The 19,612-nt window shown below is 36.7% G+C and overlaps 1 protein-coding gene across 1 annotated transcript in view; it reads right to left on the bottom strand.

Moving 5' to 3' along the window:
- The window catches only part of Stpg2 (sperm-tail PG-rich repeat containing 2), a 149,848-nt gene that overhangs the window by 84,176 nt on the left and 46,060 nt on the right, over positions 1–19,612 (bottom strand). The window contains exons 6-8 of the mRNA XM_013029722.1: positions 6,429–6,585; positions 5,929–6,080; positions 951–1,052 (exon numbers count right to left, since the gene is read on the bottom strand). Coding sequence (XP_012885176.1) covers positions 951–1,052; positions 5,929–6,080; positions 6,429–6,585 — 411 coding nt within the window. The remainder of the gene's footprint in view (positions 1–950; positions 1,053–5,928; positions 6,081–6,428; positions 6,586–19,612) is intronic.

Genomic DNA, 19,612 nt, shown 5'->3' on the forward strand with positions numbered 1-19,612 from the left:
ACATATACACACTTCTACCAGGTGCCTTCAGAAACTTCTACTGTTCTTTCTCACCCCATAGTACTTCTACTCTGATCTAAAAATATGTATACTGGAAAAACAGTACTTTTAATATATTTCATCTAAAATGAATTAGGATGTATGTATAGCAATGAAGTACTGAAGAAATAAAATCCAGCCCTAAAATATCTTAAGATAAAGACATGACCTATTGGAAGGCAAACTTACCTAAAATTACTGAAAATATATTACATGTCAAGCACATGCCTAGATAATTTTAAGCTCATGTTTTTTGTTTATTTTGTGGTACTAGAGTCTGAACTCAAGTCTTCAATCTTGCTAGGAAGGTGCCCTACTGCTGAGCTATACCTCCAACCCTGTTTTCACTGATTATCTTTCAGATAGGGTCTCTTTTTCTGTCAAGTTACACATCTTGGCACCAGCAATTAATTTTGAAATTCAATCTACTTTACGTTTTCAATGTACTCAATAGGAGCTAATCATAAAATGGTATTTTAGCTTAAAAACAGGTGTCAATATAGGTTAAAATACAGGTTTATAGCACTGAAACACATCACTGAAGAATCTTGAGTTTCAAAACAGACACATATTAAAAAGAAAAAAAATTTGCATTGAACCTAAAGTTAAACCTTCTATTCCCGATTCAATACAGTAAGTTCAGCTTTCATGTGTGTCCCAAGAATGAATGCTTTCTGACAAAATGGGAAGTTCCATGTAATCCCTCTTCTTGGGCAATCATGGACTTTTGCTTAGGTTTAAGAATTTTGTTCAATTTTTAAAATATGGAAGTATCAGGTTAACTAAAGACAGTACACAGGCTACTCAAGTACCTCTCTCAGATCCTAATATAATATTTTTACTACACCGTCTCCTCCAGGTTATCTAGATTATGAATTGGTTTGGTGAAGTCTTCTTACCGGATGTACCACAGTATACTTTTTTTTTTTTGTTCTTGACAAGAAAATAGCATAGTTGTTTTTCAAGTTAGGTAATTCTTCTGCAGTTGTAGAGACCGATGAATTCCAAGCTTTCTGTTGAAAGGAAGGGTTTAAAAGAAGGGTTAAAAACTTTATTTTTGATTGGGCACCAGTAGCTCACACCTGTAATCTTAGCTACTTAGGAGGCTGAGATCTGAGGATCACGGTTCAAAGCCAGACTGGGCAGAAAAGTCCCTGTGAGACTATTACCTCCAAATAACCACTGAACAAAAACCAAAAGTGGTGCTATGGTTCAAGTGGTAGAGCAAAAGCCTTGAGCACAAAGAGACTCGGGAGCAGCACCCAGGCCCTGAATTCAAGCCCCACAACCAACAACAAAACAAAGCAAAAAACTATTTCATAAATGCATGTAGGGTTATAAATAAGTTCACAATCACACACAGATGTTACTTCTTCATTAGAAATAGACACATACTCAGATTTTAAAATTTACATCAAATCTTGATGTATAAAGCCTAATACAGTGGAAACAGTTGGCTAAATTAACATCTAAGTAAGGTTGGTGGATCTTATAAACTTGTTAGGCACACTAGGGGTGCAATGTTGCCATAAAATTCACACATCAGGGGCTGGGAAGGTGGCTCAGTGGTAGAGAGCTTGCCTTGCATGCCTGAGGCCCTGGGTTCGATTCCTCAGCACCACATAAGCAAAAAAGAAAAAAGCCGGAAGTGGCACTGTGGCTCAAGTGGTAGAGCGCTAGCCTTGAGCTGAAGAGCTAAGGGACAGCGCCCAGGCCCAGAGTTCAGGCCCCATGACTGGACCCAAAACAAAAAACAAAAACCTCACATCAATTCTGCTTATATTTTACAACCAATAGGTTGTAATCTCAATATATATAAGGCATGTGCTCAATTATATATTATTTTTTATCATTATTAATACATAAAATAAAATCCCCAGGCACTGGTAGCTCACCCCTGAATCAAGATATGCAGGAGGCTGAGATCTAAGGATCATGGTTCAAAGCCAATCCAGGCAAGAAAGTCCGTAAGACTCTGATTTTCAGTGCTAATATACAGCTAACTATTAAAACAACTGGAAATGGAGCTGTGGCTCAAGTGGTAGAGTGCTAGCCTTGAGCAGAAAGCTCAGAGACAGTGCCTAGGCCCTGAGTTTAAGCACCAGGACCAGAAACAAAAATATAAACATACATACATAAAATCTATTAACCATAACTTAAAAATGTGGAAATTCTTCACTAATATATTTTTCTAAGCAAAATGAACAACACTCTCAGACATAATTTCACTGAAGACATAATAGATAAACAGAGGCTAATAATCTAAAATTTTAATTTGCAATTAATTAATCCTTATGATATTGTACTGTTTCTGATTTACAATTTATTTATTTGCATGCATTTAATAATTTAAACTGTGTAAGCAGCAGCAACATTCTTTGCTGATACAAAGGGTAAGGTTTTTTATTCCCATTTTTATATACTTCACTGTGTTATTTCATGATTTTATTAATAGCTACTGTCTCAAAAATCTGACACATAACTAGAAAATTGTTAAAGAGATTTCTTACTTTGGTCTTTCTTGGTAATTTTAATTAACTTAAAAAAAAAAGATAATGCCCCACATGCTCTAGCTGCTTCATGAAACTACCTGGTCCTCTACCCCTAATGCTGCAGTTGGCATTCTTCAGCCTTTCCTCGGGATAGTATTTCTACCCAGTCATTCAAAAGAAAGTGCATAGATAGATTCAATCTGCTTCCTTACAAAACTATCACAATTACATCTTTTGAAAATGAAAGAGCCTTCAAATACAGAACAGATGAGCCAGCATTATTACTGTATAATTTTCAGATTCTGAAGCTAAGAAATAAGTTACTTTTGTGATTTTCATTGTCTTGTACATGGCACTAGAAATTTGATGGAAGGAAGTTCCAATATGGTTTCAATTTTTACTCCTTAGGAAATAGAAGTCACCAACTTTCAGTAAAATTATCAAGGAATGCATTACCTTTTAAGCAATTTTTGGATTTCAAAGGGGTGAACAGTTTTCAACAGACCATATTTATACTATAAAAAATTAAAAGTAAATCCAGATAACATATAACAAAATCCTACTTTCTGAAGGCCTCAGGGACTTGTGGAAATTGCTTAGAGCTGCACGTGTCAACCAGCTGACTTATGAAATGGTAACCCCTATGTACAAGACCTTAATGATAACAATACAATATTTTTATGAAAAAAATCTGTCAACCTATGTTGCTTTTTCCCTGGGGGCATATCTAGTAATAGACAATACAGCAAGAATCTGGTGTCACACCTCACACAGCAGTGATGCTTAGGAATTGTGAACTTATCATACTGCCTTTTTGATGCGCCAGAATGACAAAACCAAAATTTAAATATTTGCAAGAGTTAAAGGCAGAGCAAAGCCATAAAACATAAGCCACAAAATTAGGATGCAGAAGCCTCAAAGACTAGAGATCATAACCTGGCACAAAGAAGGACACTGAATACATCAAGTTCACTATGGATCTTCCCAAAGAACTACCTTTAAGGAAGTGTGACAACCAGAAGTAAGCTAAAAACTGTCAAAAATGTAAACAGCACATAGGGCTAGAGGTAGAATGCCTTCCTAGCATGTTGATGCCTTTGGTTTGAGCATCAGCAACTCAAAATTAGATAGATAGATGGATAGATAGGTAGGTAGGTAGATAGATAGATAGATAGATAGATAGATAGATAGATAGATAGATAGATAGATAGATAGATAGATAGATAGATAGATAGACAGATAGACAGATAGATAGGCAGATAAATATAAAAAATGTAGTCAACATAGTACAGGACTTGATCTGTTTCAAAAAGAAAAATATAAGCTGGGCGCTGGTGGCTTACACCTGTAATCCTAGCTACTAGGTTGAGATCTGAGGATCGCGGTTCAAAGCCAACCCAGGCAGGAAAGCCCATGAGATTCTTATCTCCAATAAACCACTAGAAAACCAGAAGTGGCACTGTGGCTCAAGTGGTAGAGTGCTAGCCTTGAGCTGAAGAGCACAAGGATAGCACCCAGGCCCAGAGTTCAAGCCCCACGACCGACCAAAAAAAAAAAAAAGAAGAAGAAAGAAAGAAAAATATAAAATTTTTCCAGTTAAAAAAAAAACACTGGGCTGGGAAGGTGGCTCAGTGCTAGAGCGCTTGCCTTGCAATGCATGAGGCCGTGGGTTTGATTCCTCAGCACCACATAAGCAAAAAGAAAAAAGCCGGAAGTGGCACTGTGGCTCAAGTGGTAGAGCGCTAGCCTTGAGCTGAAGAGCTGAGGGACAGCGCCCAGGCCCAGAGTTCAGGCCCCACAACTGGACCCAAAAAAAAAAACCCCACTATTTAGAAACTCTATAAACATTTTAGACACAATATATGTCATCTTATTAAAACTATAAGGCATTTCAAAAGACACAGTATGTATATGATTAAATATCAAGTGAACAGGTATCAGGCACCAACAGGAAGTCATTGATTCAAGGCCATCCAAAGCAAAGTTAGCAAGACTCTTGTCAAAACCAATCTAGGTGTGGTGACACACACTTGTAATCCCACTACTCAAAAAGCAGAAGTGAAAGGATCACTATCTGAGACTGGCCCAGGAAAAAGTACAAGACTCTATCTGAAAAACAAAACTAAAAGCAAAAACTGGAAATACAACTTAATTGTAGAGCACTTTGCCAACAAGCAAAAAGTCCTGAATTCAAATCTACAGTACCAATAAATACGTAAGTACGTAAATATAAATAAGGAAAATTAAGAGCAATAGATGACACAGATATTAGGTCTAGCAAATAAGTACTTTAAAATAACTGTGATTAATGTACTCAACAAAATAGAAACAAATTAAAAGAACAGTGGGAAACATGAAAAATGAATCTTTCAGGCTGGGTGCTGATGGCTCATGCCTATGATCCTAGCTACTCAGGAGGCTGAGATCTGAGGATCGTGGTTCAAAGCCAGCCCGGGCAGGAAAGTCCTGAGACTATTATCTCCAATTAAACACTCAGAAAATCGGAAGTGGCACTGTGGCTCAAGTGGTAGAGCGCTCGCCTTGAGCTGAGCACTGAGGGACAGTGCTCGGGCCCAGAGTTAAAGCCCCACAAGCGACAAAAACAAAAAAGAAAGAAAGAAATGAATCTTTTCGAAATAATTCAAAGTTGTGTACCAGTGGTTCATGTCTGTAATCCTGGATACTTGGGAGGTTGAGATTGGGGACACTCAAGGGCAACCAGGAAAATATGAGAGTCTTTTCTCAACCAGCTTGTAGGAGTATGATATGTGCAATAAAACAGAAGATAGCCCATGAATCATTATTATATAGCAATTTCCTTTAACTTGTTAAGCATTTTATTTACTGGCATGTAAATAAAATATTCTTTCTTTTGTCTTTATTGTTGCTACCATTGGTCACATCTGAAAAATCATATGCATCTGAAAACTGTATTAAACCACTGAACTGAATTCTGAAACTATCACTCAGCTATGAGCTTTATTATTTGCCTCCTGTCATACAGAATGCTTCCATATTAGAAAACTTGCCATTTTAAACCTAGCTGTGTGGTTCATTCTCCTTAACCTTCATTTGTCTCCAAATATCTTCATTTGTTGGGTCAAATCTGCAGGCCTTTACCATTCTGCTTACCCTGTGTGAACAAATGTGGGCATGTGCACATTTTTTTCAAGTGTTATATTTTTCATCTCTAGAACTTCAATTTGTACCTTTTATCATTCGTGCTATTTCTCTACTTAATATGCTCGATCTTTCTCCTGCTTTTCCTAAGCTATTAAATATAGTCACAACAATAACACATCTTTGTCTACTACTTCTGTTTGCAGATGTAATTTTAAAAGAACCCTATGAAGCTGGTATTGTATAGAAAGAATATTTTGTTGTTATGGCATATTACCTGGTAGTGTGAAGGTCCAGGAGATTCTTTCGAGATCTGAAAAAAACTTCGAGGAGTAGAAGAACCAAATGCACATTTACTATTTTTCTTTGAGCAGATATTTTTAATATTGTCAATTATACTGTTGTGTAGGATATTATAAAATCCTGGACCTAAAATTGTAAAGAATATTATATATCAGAATAAACTTGATTTTAATTCATTTTTTTTGAACTAAGTAATTTGTTGCTTTTTTTTTTTAAGAAAAAGCATTCATATATTTAGCAAGCCCCACATGGGGCTGTGGCCAAGGGGTAGAGCATGAGCCTTCAGCAAAAGAGCTCAGAGACAGACTCAAGTCTAGAGTTCAAGTCCCATTACCAGCACACACACACACACACACACACACACACACACACACACACACACACACAGACACCATTATCTCTGGTATATACAGCTTGTTAAGAATGTTAAGGTACATAAAACAAACACTAGAAATGTGTATATGAATTGTATACCTGGTAATTCCTCTTTCTTGCAGATCTGTTTGAATCGAGCAGCACCTTGACCAAATGGGATATGTTTCACTGGTGCTTTCTTTGAGCACTTGACAGGAGTTTGGATTGCATTATATGCACCAGGAGCTGGGGTGACTGATTTGGTAGGTATAAATCTCTACAGAAGAACAAGACAACGTGTAGTGAGAACGACAGTACTTAGTAAGAGTCTAAATGTGATTCTGGGAGCTGTGGGGCACTCGTGGCTCAGAAGACTGAGATATGAGGATCGTGGTTCCAAACCAGCCCAGGAAGGAAATCTGAAAGATTTTATCTCCAATTAAGGCTGGTACTGAACCTGGGGCTTAAGTGATAAACTGTCATCCTTGAGCAGAAAAGCACAGGGACAGTGCCAAGGCTCTGAGTTCAAGCCCCAGGACCAGTGCACACACATACACAAACACACACACACCCCTACACAAGTCTGCAAGTTAAAAGAAAGAACTACATGATTATAATCTCTTTAATGAATGAAGTTATATTGAATTAGCAATGATCCTCAACATACATATTCAATTAACTCAATAACTTCATTAAATACTTTAAGAAAACTAATTTTTTTTTGTCAGTCTTGGGGTTTGGACTCTGGGCTTGGGCGCTGTTCCTGCACTCTTCAGCTCAAGGCAAGCGCTCTACTACTTGAGCCACAGCATGACTTCCAGTTTTCTAGTGGTTTATTGGAGATAAGAGTCTCACAGATGTGGGGGAGGGAGGAGGCTGGGAAGGGATGTGAAGGGTAAACCAAAGGAGGAGGCTGCAATGCTTGGTAAGAAATGTACGCATTATCCTGCCCATGTAATTGTAACCCCTCTGTACAGTATGTTCACAAATAAAATAAAATAAAATTAAAAAAAAGAAAGAGTCTCACAGACTTTCCTGCCCGGACTGGCTTTGAACCGAGATCCTCAGATCTTAGCCTCCTGAGTAGCTAGGATTACAGGGATGAGCCACTGGCACCCGGCAAAACTAAAATCTTACATTCAAGTAGTTTATAAGTCAAGTTTAACTTACAAATATATTAACATTAAATATAAACGTGTTTTATATGTACAACTATGAACTATGAAATATAATATTGTATAATTTTACTTTTGAACTTCATATTTGAAAATAATTTTAAATTTACAGAAAAGATGTATAGCACTGAAAACACCTGTCAATCAAACACCAATCAAACCCCAATTCACTTGTTATTAATGTTACCATTAACTTTTTATTTGTCCTTCATGATTGCTTCTCTTTCTCTACTCACACCAATGTGTGTGTATGAAAATATATGTGTGTATATGTATGCACATATATAGATATATATGTGTATTTCATGGAAGATAACAAATGTAATGGTTCTATATCTCTACGTACTTCCACATGTATTTTTTTAAAAAAAGGAACAGGAATTTTTTCTTATATACCCACAATATAGTTTTCAAATTCTGTAAATATATCTGTGATACAATACTTTCTCCCATTCGTATCCACACTGATAAGTCTCATAATGCCTCTACAGTCTGTGATCGAGTATAAGTTGATATATTGCTTTTAGTCATCATGTCTGCTTAGCCTCTTTTTATGCAGGAATATTTCTACAGGCTTTCTTTGTTTGCTGACTTCTACAGTTTGGAGGAATCATATATCTTCTTTGTAGATAATAGAATCTTCCTATTTGAGGTTTATCTGATAGTTTCTTATATTTACATCTTGATTACGAACTCCTGGGAGAACACTAATAGACAATGTTTAACTTTCTCAGGGTACCACATTTGCAGATACATGGTAGCTTCTGGCCCTCAGTGTTTAACCTTGATCTAATCCCACAATCCCTGCATCCTTGTCATTAAATGCTCAACATTCTACCATAAGCAAGAGCCCACTCTTCCCTTTCAATTATTTATTTCATTGTCTTTCTATCTACTTATTTAACTGCCAATTTCATGTCCTTGTGGGTTCATGAATGCCAGTTTTAATGGTTTATACTTTATTTTTTTATTGTGAAAATACTATACAGAAGGGTTACAATTACATGGGCAAGATAATGAGTACATTTCTTATCAAGCATTGCAGCCTCCTCCTTTGTTTCCCCTTCCTATCCCTTCCCATCCTCCCCTCGCCCCCCCCCCACCCAATCCTAATGGTTTATACTTTATTACCAAACTTTAGGCCAGTGATGTGGGAGGAAAGGGCTCACATTGCTTCCTATGTCCCTTAGATAGATGGTCATTTTTTGTCTCGTTTTTTTTTTAGGATCAACTCTCTCATAGAAGAAGATATTACAGTTCATATTCTACCTATACTGAAACTTGTCATGTCTCAATGGAAGTCTAAGAGGCAACAAAATTACTACCATGATCTAGGTACTAGAAATGCTCCTCTGCTTCATGACTCCTTTAGCAAAAGAAAACTCCACATAAGCACACATGCAGATTCACATACATACACATTTACACAAACATGCGTACATTTACATATGCACACACACACACACACACACACACACACACACACACATGCAGGCTAACAATGAATTCTTCAATTCGGAGTCATATTCCAGGACTCTTTCTTATAGCTCCAATCTGTACTGATACGTACCATCTTCCACACTGAAAATCCTAGCACTCAATAACAATTTTGTGCTTAAGATAGTAACACAGCTAAAGTATTTTCGTAATTGTGTCACTCATACCATTCCAATAACCAACTAATTACTAAAAGTAATTCAGAATTTGTTTACAGTTCCTGCATTTTCTACCCACTTCTTAATCCTATCCAAGACTATGGTAGTCAAATACTGTGAATGTCTAGATTTTCTTTGTTAAAGATATTATTTGGTTAAAGATATTCATTTGCAATACAATTACCCAGTCATTTACAGTCGCATTCAGTTTTAGAGGGTTTCTAGCTATTTCCACTCTAATTTGTTTTCAATTTTTAATGTATAAAAGATGGACACGCTTCCAAAAGGCAAATATATATTGTTAAAAGTATTATCAAAGAAGTATTACTGTTTCCCATTTCCCTTCCACCCTATGCATTGCTGTGCATCCTATCCATGTGTAACATTTTGTGATTTCAGAGCAGTAGCTAATTTCACACTTCTAACATAATATCAACGTAATTTCAACCAACTGCAAAACTCCTACAAACAACTGACATTTCAAGGCCAGCACAGGTGTTTTCCCATTCTTAACCTCTTCACCACCTTCTCAGGTAACAACATTATCCTAGCTGTATTTTCTTAAAGACAGTTATGTGTATGTTTCCTATTTTCCATTCTTTTACACATAAAAGGCAATATACTCTTCTGCACTTTGTACAATAGGTAAATATTAACATTACCCAAAAGCATGATTTATTACTAGAAGCACTAAAAACAACTCCCTAAATTTTTGCCTAGATACCATCTTATTGAGATGCCAAAGATGATGTTGAAAATGATCATTCTGAACCCCACCTAAATTATTTGAGGAGTTAAATCATTTACTGATACCTAGGGCTTGATCCCAGACCAATTGAACCAATCTCTGAGAAGAAAAAGCAGCAGGGAAAATTGGAATCTGGGTGTACAAAGAAGTTAAGAAATTCACCCAGATAATTCTAATGTGTATCTAGTGCTGATAAGCATTGTCATGTACAAAATATTATGTTTTGAACTTTTTAAATAGTTCAAGATATAAAGCAAGTCAATACATTTAGACTAACACCAAAAACAAAACAGACAACTCCTGAAATCAATGACTAAATTGTCTCTATTTCAATAAACCAGAAATTCCGTGTCCTAAGTTTATCTCATTAATTGTATTATTCCTTTTTCTATCACAATTATTAATCTATATGTTTATATGCAACTGAACACTAATACCCTGATCAGTGCCTATGCTTATTTTAAGTCCTCCATGTCTTTGACTTCAGAACCATTACTTGCTCACTTCATCAAAGCTTTAAATGAAACCAACATCATCTTTTCTCTCAAATTTTTATTAAGGTATATTAATTATACAATGCAGTTTTATTATGCTATTGCCATACATGCATAAAATGTACTATAATCATATTCACCACTATATTGCCATTTCTTACCCCTTCTTGTTTTCTCATTTTTTCAATATTAATTGGTGTTATGTGATATAAAATTAGGGCTATATATCAGATGAGCAGAAATAGCATAAAATAGTTGTGAAACTGTATTTAAAACTCTCAAGGGGCACACGCGTGTGCACACACACACACACACACACATCCTAGCCCCTACACATCCATCTTGTACAGTGCTTTAAGTATCATTAAGTTGCTCTAAGCAGAAACCTAGTATTCATTTCTGATTCTTCCTAGTCCCTCATGTCAGCATCTAGCCCATTAAAAAGTAATCTTAATTATATCTACAAAGTATAAGTGCAGAACTTGTCTCCAAGGAGGTCTCTTAGGTATAATGAAACCGAAGTAGTCATCTGTAGTCACCTGAAGGTTAATAACTTTCCCAAGTTAAATAAAATAACCAGAGATGTATTTAACACTGGTAGATAAATATCACAACTATCTGGAGATTGCAGCATTATAAACAGTACTTAAAATTGTCTTGCTTTAGAAATATTTAAACACCTTTAAGTCCCTTTAATATACTCCATGGAGGTATTTCCATAATCTTCATGAACTCCAGCATCCCTGATGAAGGTCCCAGTGACAGCTGTAGATCTGACCTATTGCAACCTCCATGGGTAACGTTGAGAACTTCTCTAAAAGATATGTGTGTCCACAGTGGTTACACTTAACCCTCTGCACAGGGCAGAGTGAAATTTAAAATTTTCTGTAATTGACACTCCCTCTCATGTGAACTAAACTTTCACATATTCCAATTTGCTTAAATGAAAATGTTTAATAGATAGTTCAAATGCAAATATTCACCTGTATGTTATTGCTAATATTCTAACCTTATTTCATTTTACCCCCATTTTTGGCAGTATGTTTTTCCCAGGCCATCTCAATTCTAATTTCCACCTCCATTTCTAATTTTCCTTTTACAATCCTCTTAAACATCATTTACTTTGTGGCTGGCCTCATATTATGCCTATTAGATTCTCTATATGAAAATAGCTATAGACCATTACCTGTGATTGAGAAAGAAAAGCAGGGGATGCATCATTTACATTCAGTGTTGTACTTTCAGTCTTCTGAAATTGACTTTTAATTTCATATTTTCCAGGCCCTGGTATTCCCTAAATTACAGAGAGAAAGAAGTACATGTTCTCATTAGGAAACGATCTATAGCACCTAAGGGAAGAGATGGCTAAACATCTGAACCAAATCTACAGGGTTTTCAGAAAAGTCCTATAAGATATTATGAAAGCACTTCATTAAAAGACAAGCCAGAGTAAACTTAAAAGAAAATTTTATTTTCCTTAGCAAACATCTCTTGAACCTGAAAACATACTACTTGAAACTCTGCTGCCCTCTATCGGTGAGCTCAGAAATAAATTACCCAATTCTTCATATGATGAAGAAACAAATTTTGTAGTTCTTCTATTTAAAAGTATATATCTAGCTTTTCTCTTTAAAAAAAAATGGACTGTTTGGCCAGGAATGCAGGTATATTTCCCCAGAAACCACAAAAAATAAACATACTGTCCTTTCAAATTTCCATTAATCAACTAACTGCCTGATGTTTTCTAAAAATTAAGTCTCAGAAAATATTTTTATTAACTACAAATCCTAAATGTAAGACACTAGGAGTAGCCAGGTTACGTTTCACAGGCATAAGCCACTGATGCCAGTCCATATTAATTTTTTACAACTACATTTAGAATTACCTAATGTGTCAGACATGTTAGGTTATTCAGTGGGTATTTGATAGAACTCTGACCTTATGAAAAGTTTTGCAGGTGAAAAGACCAATAACTAATCAGATTAGCTAATCACAAACTTGAAGGATACAAAGTGCTAAACAGAAAATAATAGTATAAGACAGGGAAAGAAAAACACTGATGCTGAAATCTAAGCACAAGAAGGAGCTTAACTTGTAAGGAAGGATGGAATAGCATTCCTTCTTTGGAAACGTATGCAAAGGCCATGTGTGCTGGCTTTCCTGGTACAGTTGCCAGTACATACCAAGTCCCTAAGGAAATGTTCTATCTAGGATTAGAATGGCCAGGTTATATAACAGTTCTATATTTAACTACTTTTCAAGAGATCCATTTACTCTTTTTTTTTTTTGGTCGGTCATGGGGCTTGAACTCTGGGCCTGGGTGCTGTTCCTCAGCTCTTCAGCTCAAGACTAGTGCTCTACCTCTAGAGCCACAGCTCAAGTCCTTTCCTGCCTGGACTGGCTTTGAACTGCACTCCTCAGATCTCAGCTAGGATTTACAGGCATGAGTCACCAGTGCCCACCTTCATCCACTTACTCTTGATAGAGGTATGATATTTTAGATCCATCAGTTATGCAAATTGAAATGACATTTCCCATATCTCACCTTTGTTTTTAATTGTCATAGCTATCTGGTACAGTTTAGGTCTTATATGTCTCCCCAAAACTCATTTGTTAAAGACTTAGTCACCCAAATCAACCCGTAGGCTGCACAAGGTACTATTATATGTACTAATGTGTACTGATACAACTAAACCATTCTTCTTGGAGGAAATCAGATCATGGGGACATGTTCACTTCTATGCTTTGGATACCACAAGTTCATGTGTTAAGAGCTGGATTCCAAGCTGGTGGCTCTACTGACAGGTGATTGCATCATACGGGTGCTAAATCCCTGAAAGAAGTCATAGTTGAAGGGACCGTGTTTTCGTTATACCGAACACCAGGCCACTTCAAAGTTCAAACACATTACAGTGGGAATTACAAAGGACTTCTGAGGTTAGGCATTTTTAAGCATAAGTTTCACATTTCCATTCTCCAAGTTCTGAAATCCTAGTTGGATTGTAAAGGGAAATTTGATCCAGTCATGAAAACATGTAAATATGGAGACATGTAAATATGGAGACATCTTAGATATTTACTCAAACCCCAAGTGAATAACAGCCAAGAGATCAACCGTAAGTGTTCCCATATCATTAGAAAACTATCTGAACCCAGTGGACTCAGAGAATCATTATGTTGTGACAGCTCATTTCAGTAGGCTTGAAATCATCATGAATGATTTTGCTAAAGCACACAAAAGGTACTAATCACTGGTTGAAGGATTAACAATCTTGCTTGTAATTACAGGCCCAGTGAGTTTTGGAATGGTTTGTGATCATTGTTAATGGATAACAGAGAAACTGATCATTTTTAAATGGTCTTTGGGAGACCCAATAAGGGTTCTACTGTCGGTGCTGGTTTTGTAACACTATGCCTGTATGGACAACAGAATGCAAGGAACCTTGGCAAGAGTCCATTTGGAGCTCTGTGGTTCTGAGGTATTCATGCACATGCCAGCTTCCCTTTCAGGCTTTCACCATGAAGAATATCCTTTACTTTAAGGCTGTTGTTATTTCTATTCTTCTTCTTCAATGAACTTCAGGAATTGTCATTTTGCCTTAGTACCTGAACCCTGTCTACCACTATTAGTACAATCATGAAAAATAACAAATTGTTGTTCTAATGCACTACATTTTGGGGTCATTGGCTAAGCAACAACAGGTAACTAAAACTATCAGCCAACATTTACTAAGCACCTATTTGCCAGGCGGAAATTTCAGTTCGTAAGAAAACTACGACATGAAAAAGTTGAATTATTTCCCAAAGCAACATAGCTAGGTTTTAAGTGACTAGGCCAGGTAGTATTGGTCAGTAGCCCAATCCCAACTGCCAATTTTGCTTTTCCATCCATGGAGGGTGTACTAATCAGTCCTTGCAAACAAATGTCAGAGAAATTAGAAGCCAGAGCATGGCTGGGTGGAGTACTTCAATTTTGAAATGTGAACTTTGTAGCCTCTATAAAATGTCAAAGTCGTGCTATCATGGGGTTGGGAAGGTGGCTCAGTGGTAGAGTGCTTGTTTTGCATGCATGAGGCCCGGGTTCGATACCTCAGCACCACATAAGCAAAAAGAAAAAAGCCGGAAGTGGCGCTGTGGCTCAAGTGGTAGAATGCTAGCCTTGAGCTGAAGAGCTGAGGGACAGCGCCCAGGCCTCATGACCGGACCCAAAAAAACAAACAAACAAACAAACAAAGTTGTGTTATCACACACAATAAAGCACAGAGACCTGGTGCTCAGAAGTCAGGGCTGAGACACACTTTGAAAGTGATGGGTGAATCTGGAAGGGGTAGGGACCCCCTGAAACCATGAAACTAAATGGGGTTTCTAGGAAAATTACCTGGAGAAAGAAAAGGGCTAATATTATATAATATTTGTATGATTCTGTTATCACTTTTGTAATAAAAGTTTTCATTTCAAATGAAATGTATTTTAAATGCACATCTCAGACTCAGTTACTGCTATAAGTGACTATCCTCATGACTGATTGAACAGAATAATACATGATTTGGAACTATTGAAAAGAACATGTGTCTGTCACATCTGTTTGCATCATTACAATATTAATTTTGGTTCACTCAGATGCATGATGCATTCTTTGTGCTTGATATCAAGAAAAAAAAACTTTTTCCATGTAGTTTTAAAAGCTAATTAAATGTAAACAGAACTGGATCAAATAAGCATGCTCTCTTAAGAGAACAAACTATTTGAAAAATAACTATATTAATCAACAGTTATATACACATGTTATTGCATAGCAGAGGCCACACTTTAGCTACATGTCACCCAAACGCAAAAACTTAATTAGCAACAGGAAGTGGTTGGTATCAAGGATAAATCACATGCTAGTTAGCCAACCATATGTTCAGTGACAGAAACAGAAAACAGAAATAGTCTTTAATGTAAGTCTAGGCAAGTAAATCAGGAAAAACAACAGTTAAGTGTATGCTACTAAGTCTGGTTATATATTATTTGTCTAAAGTAGAGTTGTCATGTATAGTATGAAATAGACAAACATGAAATTGAGTAAAACTGATAAAGAATTCCATGCTTTGCTGAAAAGTAATTCATATCAACATTGGTATTAGTGATTCCATTAAGTCAAAAATTGAAAACAGCAACCCTGAAGCCACGCCACACTGCCCAATTCTTTTTATTTATTTATTTATTTTTATTTTTTTGGTTGTGGGGCTTGAACTCTGGGCCTGGGCGCTGTCCCTCAGCTCTTCAGCTCAAGGCTAGCGCTCTACCACTTGAGCTACAGCATCACTTCCCACACTGCCCAATTCTAAGGTAAAGTAAGTGCGATTAAATATGGCCAGCCTGGAAATCTCACTACCACAATCAGGAATTACAAAAGCATTTTTATTGAAAGAGGAAACATACACAAAGATAATGTATGATTTCCCTATAATTGCTATATGCTATCTGTGAATTATCTAGTAGCAGTCAAGATTTATTAGGCCCATTTTGGCAAATTAGTGCTATGTAAATGTTCAGAGTTCATTAACATTTATTACTGTGCAATGCAACATGAAGTTCCACACAGAGTTAGTTAATGTGAGGATATTCTTCCTTCTCTTTACAACCTAAATTCCCTTTTTGGAGGAAAAAGAAATGTTATCCTTTAATTAATAATATGAAGACAGTTAAACACATCCAAATGAAAGAATGTTAAGGGTTATAAATCTTAAATGAAGTTAAAGTACCAGCATAAGATTAATTAATATTATACTCACAAAGACAGAGAATTCAAATGCAAGCAAATAAGTGTTAAACACAAAATGGGATACTGGAAATCATTCATCTTTATCCCTAGGGGGCAGCTTTTAATCAGCTCCAATTGATTGATGGTTGTTGTTTTTCTTTTTTTTTGTTGTTTTTTGTTTTTTTTTTTGTCGGTCATGGGGCTTGAACTCTGGGCCTGGGCGCTGTCCCTTAGCTCTTCAACTCAAGGCAAGCGCTCTACCACTTGAGCTACAGCGCCACTTCCTTTTCTTTTTTTTTTTTGAAAAAAAAGAATGAAAATCTGGATTTGTATATGAAATCTTATAAGCTATAAATGCATGTAATTAACTTACTTTTAATCAATTAATTCAATTTTTAATAAAAATACACCCATAGATTCAGGTACCAGCCCATACCTATAATCCTAGCTACTCAGGAGACTAAGATCTGAGGATCCCAGCTCACAGCCAGCCTTGGCAGACAAATCTATGAGACTCTGATCTCCAATTAACATAAAAAGCTGGATGTGGAGATGTGGCTCAAAAAGTAGAGTGCCAGCCATAAAGAGAAATAAAAAGCTGAGCATAGCACAAGGCTCTGAGTTCAAATTCTGGTTATCAGCAAATATATATATGGATTTAATTCAAATTCAGACCATAGGCTACTAGATTCCATAGTCTAGTCTTTAATATCTTAGTCTAACTATATTTAAAATAAACTTCCACATATAAATTTCTGCATATTCCAGAGATTTTATGAAAAAATCAAAGTCTGAAAGGTATGATTCACAGTATCTATACTCAGTTATAGTCTTACCATGGTGAAATGATAATATTCATAATTGTAAGTTGCCACGCCGACTCCAGTGGAGTCTGCTTAGCATGGGAAACCATCTATCAGACCATGATAGGGGCTTCAGAGACCTATCTCTGAGGTTTGGGACTTCACCGAAGTCTACCTCGGAGAATAGGGCTTCTAAGAGGCCTACTCCTGGAAAAAGGCTGGCAAAGATGTGTTTCTGCCTATCTTTTCCTCATAAGAGTGCCTACTAATCTTTTACTGTTTCTACTGCTCTTTGTACTTGCTCATTGTCAACGTTTCCCTATACAAAGCTCTTTCTTAAGAGTGTTGACGACTCCAATATCTGATGAGTGTCTTAAAAATATGACTAACTCACCGGAGTTAAGTGCTACCCTGAAACCCCTCTTATGGAGGCTAGTAGACAAGCCATAAGCAAATATAAAAGTATTGGGGGTTTCACAAAGTCACTTCAGCAGAAGGAATTGTTTGTAAGAGATTTACAAAAAGCTGTAGGCGCGGCTAGAACAGAAAGAATGTATGGCAATTGCTGAGATAACTACTTAGGAGAAAGAACTTCCTATTACTCTTTCATTTACTAAGAGACTTGCTAGATCTAAGTCTCCTTGGTGTTTACTATTAAAGAAGGAACAGAAAAGATCTTATGGGATGGTTAAGGCCTCTATAGAAATAAGGTAATGGTTAGTTGGTGACAAACATCAAAACCCATTATATTTCTTAGAGATAAGCCGGAAACAAGTGCCTATCAGGCGACCAGCTGGTGACCACCCAAGAATGAAGCCCTGCAGCAAGGTTGTGTAACCTTTTGCCCTTTCAGGTGATCAGCTGGTGACCGCCCAAGAATGAAGCCATGCAGCAAGATTATGTAACCTTTTGCCGTTTCTTATGGAGACTTTTTGCTATAAAAGTTTGTTATCCTCTGCATTAAATCGCACTCAGCGCTCAGCACTCAACATCCACTCCTAATGTGTGTGAGTTGTCTGTTTGCCATCTCCCCATCCTATTCCAGGTTCCTCCCCTAGGTATCCTCCGTGGTCCCGACAGAACCCGGTCCGCGGCAGTAAGTGGACAGCAGAGACTCAGGATCTTCACAGTCACCGACAGTTCTTTTTTTTTTTTTTTTGGCCAGTCCTGAGGTTTGAACTCAGGGCCTAGGCACTGTCCCTGAGCTTTTTTTGCTCTAAGCTAGTACTTTATCACTTGAGCCACAGCACAACTTTCACATTTGTTTTTGTTGTTGCTGTTTATGTGGTACTGAAGAATCGAACCCAGGGCTTCATGCATGCCAGGCAAGCACTTTACCACTAAGCCATATTTCCAGCCCCCTCACTGACAGTTCTATGACTAGGGTTGTCTATATCTGAAGTAATCACTAAAATGCTGTGTACTGACCAGACCCAAATACTAATATTTTTCCACGAAATTAATTATATAGGACAATAGAGTCATATCAAACACTATGGATACTACGAAGAGATTGTTCATCTTCACAATACTTGTGCTATGAGACAGAATATTTACCTTCCTTGTATAATCACAAATTCATGAACAGGATAAATTAGAATTTCCTATACTTCACTCCTCTAAGATGTGTATGAGAGACATGTTAGTGACAATCAGAAAATATGTCCTACTGGACAGATTTATAGACCTCTGGGCAGATCAAGTCATCAAATAATGAAAGTATCAGAATAAGAACTTTTTCCTGATTTTATAGTAGAATATGTATGAATAGAGTTATAAATTGATAAATTATGGATCACATATTACATAGGCCCAAGACAATGGAGAAATTATGAGTTCATAAGTTGAGACTACTTATAATTAAGGTAAGATCACTAGAACAAAGTATTTACTGTGGTTTGCATATATCCCTCATAAAGTTCATGTGTTGGGACCTTAAATCTCAATGCAGTAATCTTGAGAAATACAGTCAATTGGAGATATTTTGATCATTAGTTAGAGCCCTCATTAATAGATTAATACCTTTCTCACTAGAATTGGCTAGCTTTCATAGGTATATGATTCCTTTACTCTCATAAGCCCTTCAGTATGAGGCCTTAACCAGATGTGGTTGTTCAACCTTACATTTTCCAGTCACTAGAATTCTGAGCCCAAATAAACCTGTTTTATTTATAAGTGACTTAGTCTCAGTATGCCTTTATAGCAACACAAAGGGAGCTAACAGAACTTTAAGTATTTGAGATTGAAGAAAATGCAATGTCTATATTACACTAATACTTTTTCATGAAATCAAACATCTGTACACTTTTTAATAAGTAATCAGTGAACATTAAGATCATTCATATTAAAGCCCACAGATTGGGAGAAGATCTTCACTAGCCATACAACAGACAAGGGTCTCATATCTAAAATATACCTGGAACTCAAAAAATTAAATACCCCCAACAAAAAATCCTCAAAGAAACAACTGCATAATAAATAAGTGGGCTAAAGACTTAAAGAGAAACTTCTCTGAAGAGGAAATAAGAATGGCCAATAGGGGACAAGATGGCGGAGGAGAAGCTGGAAGCTGAACAAGCTCTCGCATAGAAAGCAGTTTTAGAGTTCCAGTGAACAGTCCTAAGCCAGAGAAACACACCAAGTGTGCCATCACAGGACAGAGAGTTAGACAAGTGAGAGAAAG

Source organism: Dipodomys ordii, unplaced genomic scaffold (assembly GCF_000151885.1).
Source record: "Dipodomys ordii isolate 6190 unplaced genomic scaffold, Dord_2.0 Scaffold122, whole genome shotgun sequence".
In the NCBI taxonomy this organism is placed as follows: Eukaryota; Metazoa; Chordata; class Mammalia; order Rodentia; family Heteromyidae; genus Dipodomys; species Dipodomys ordii.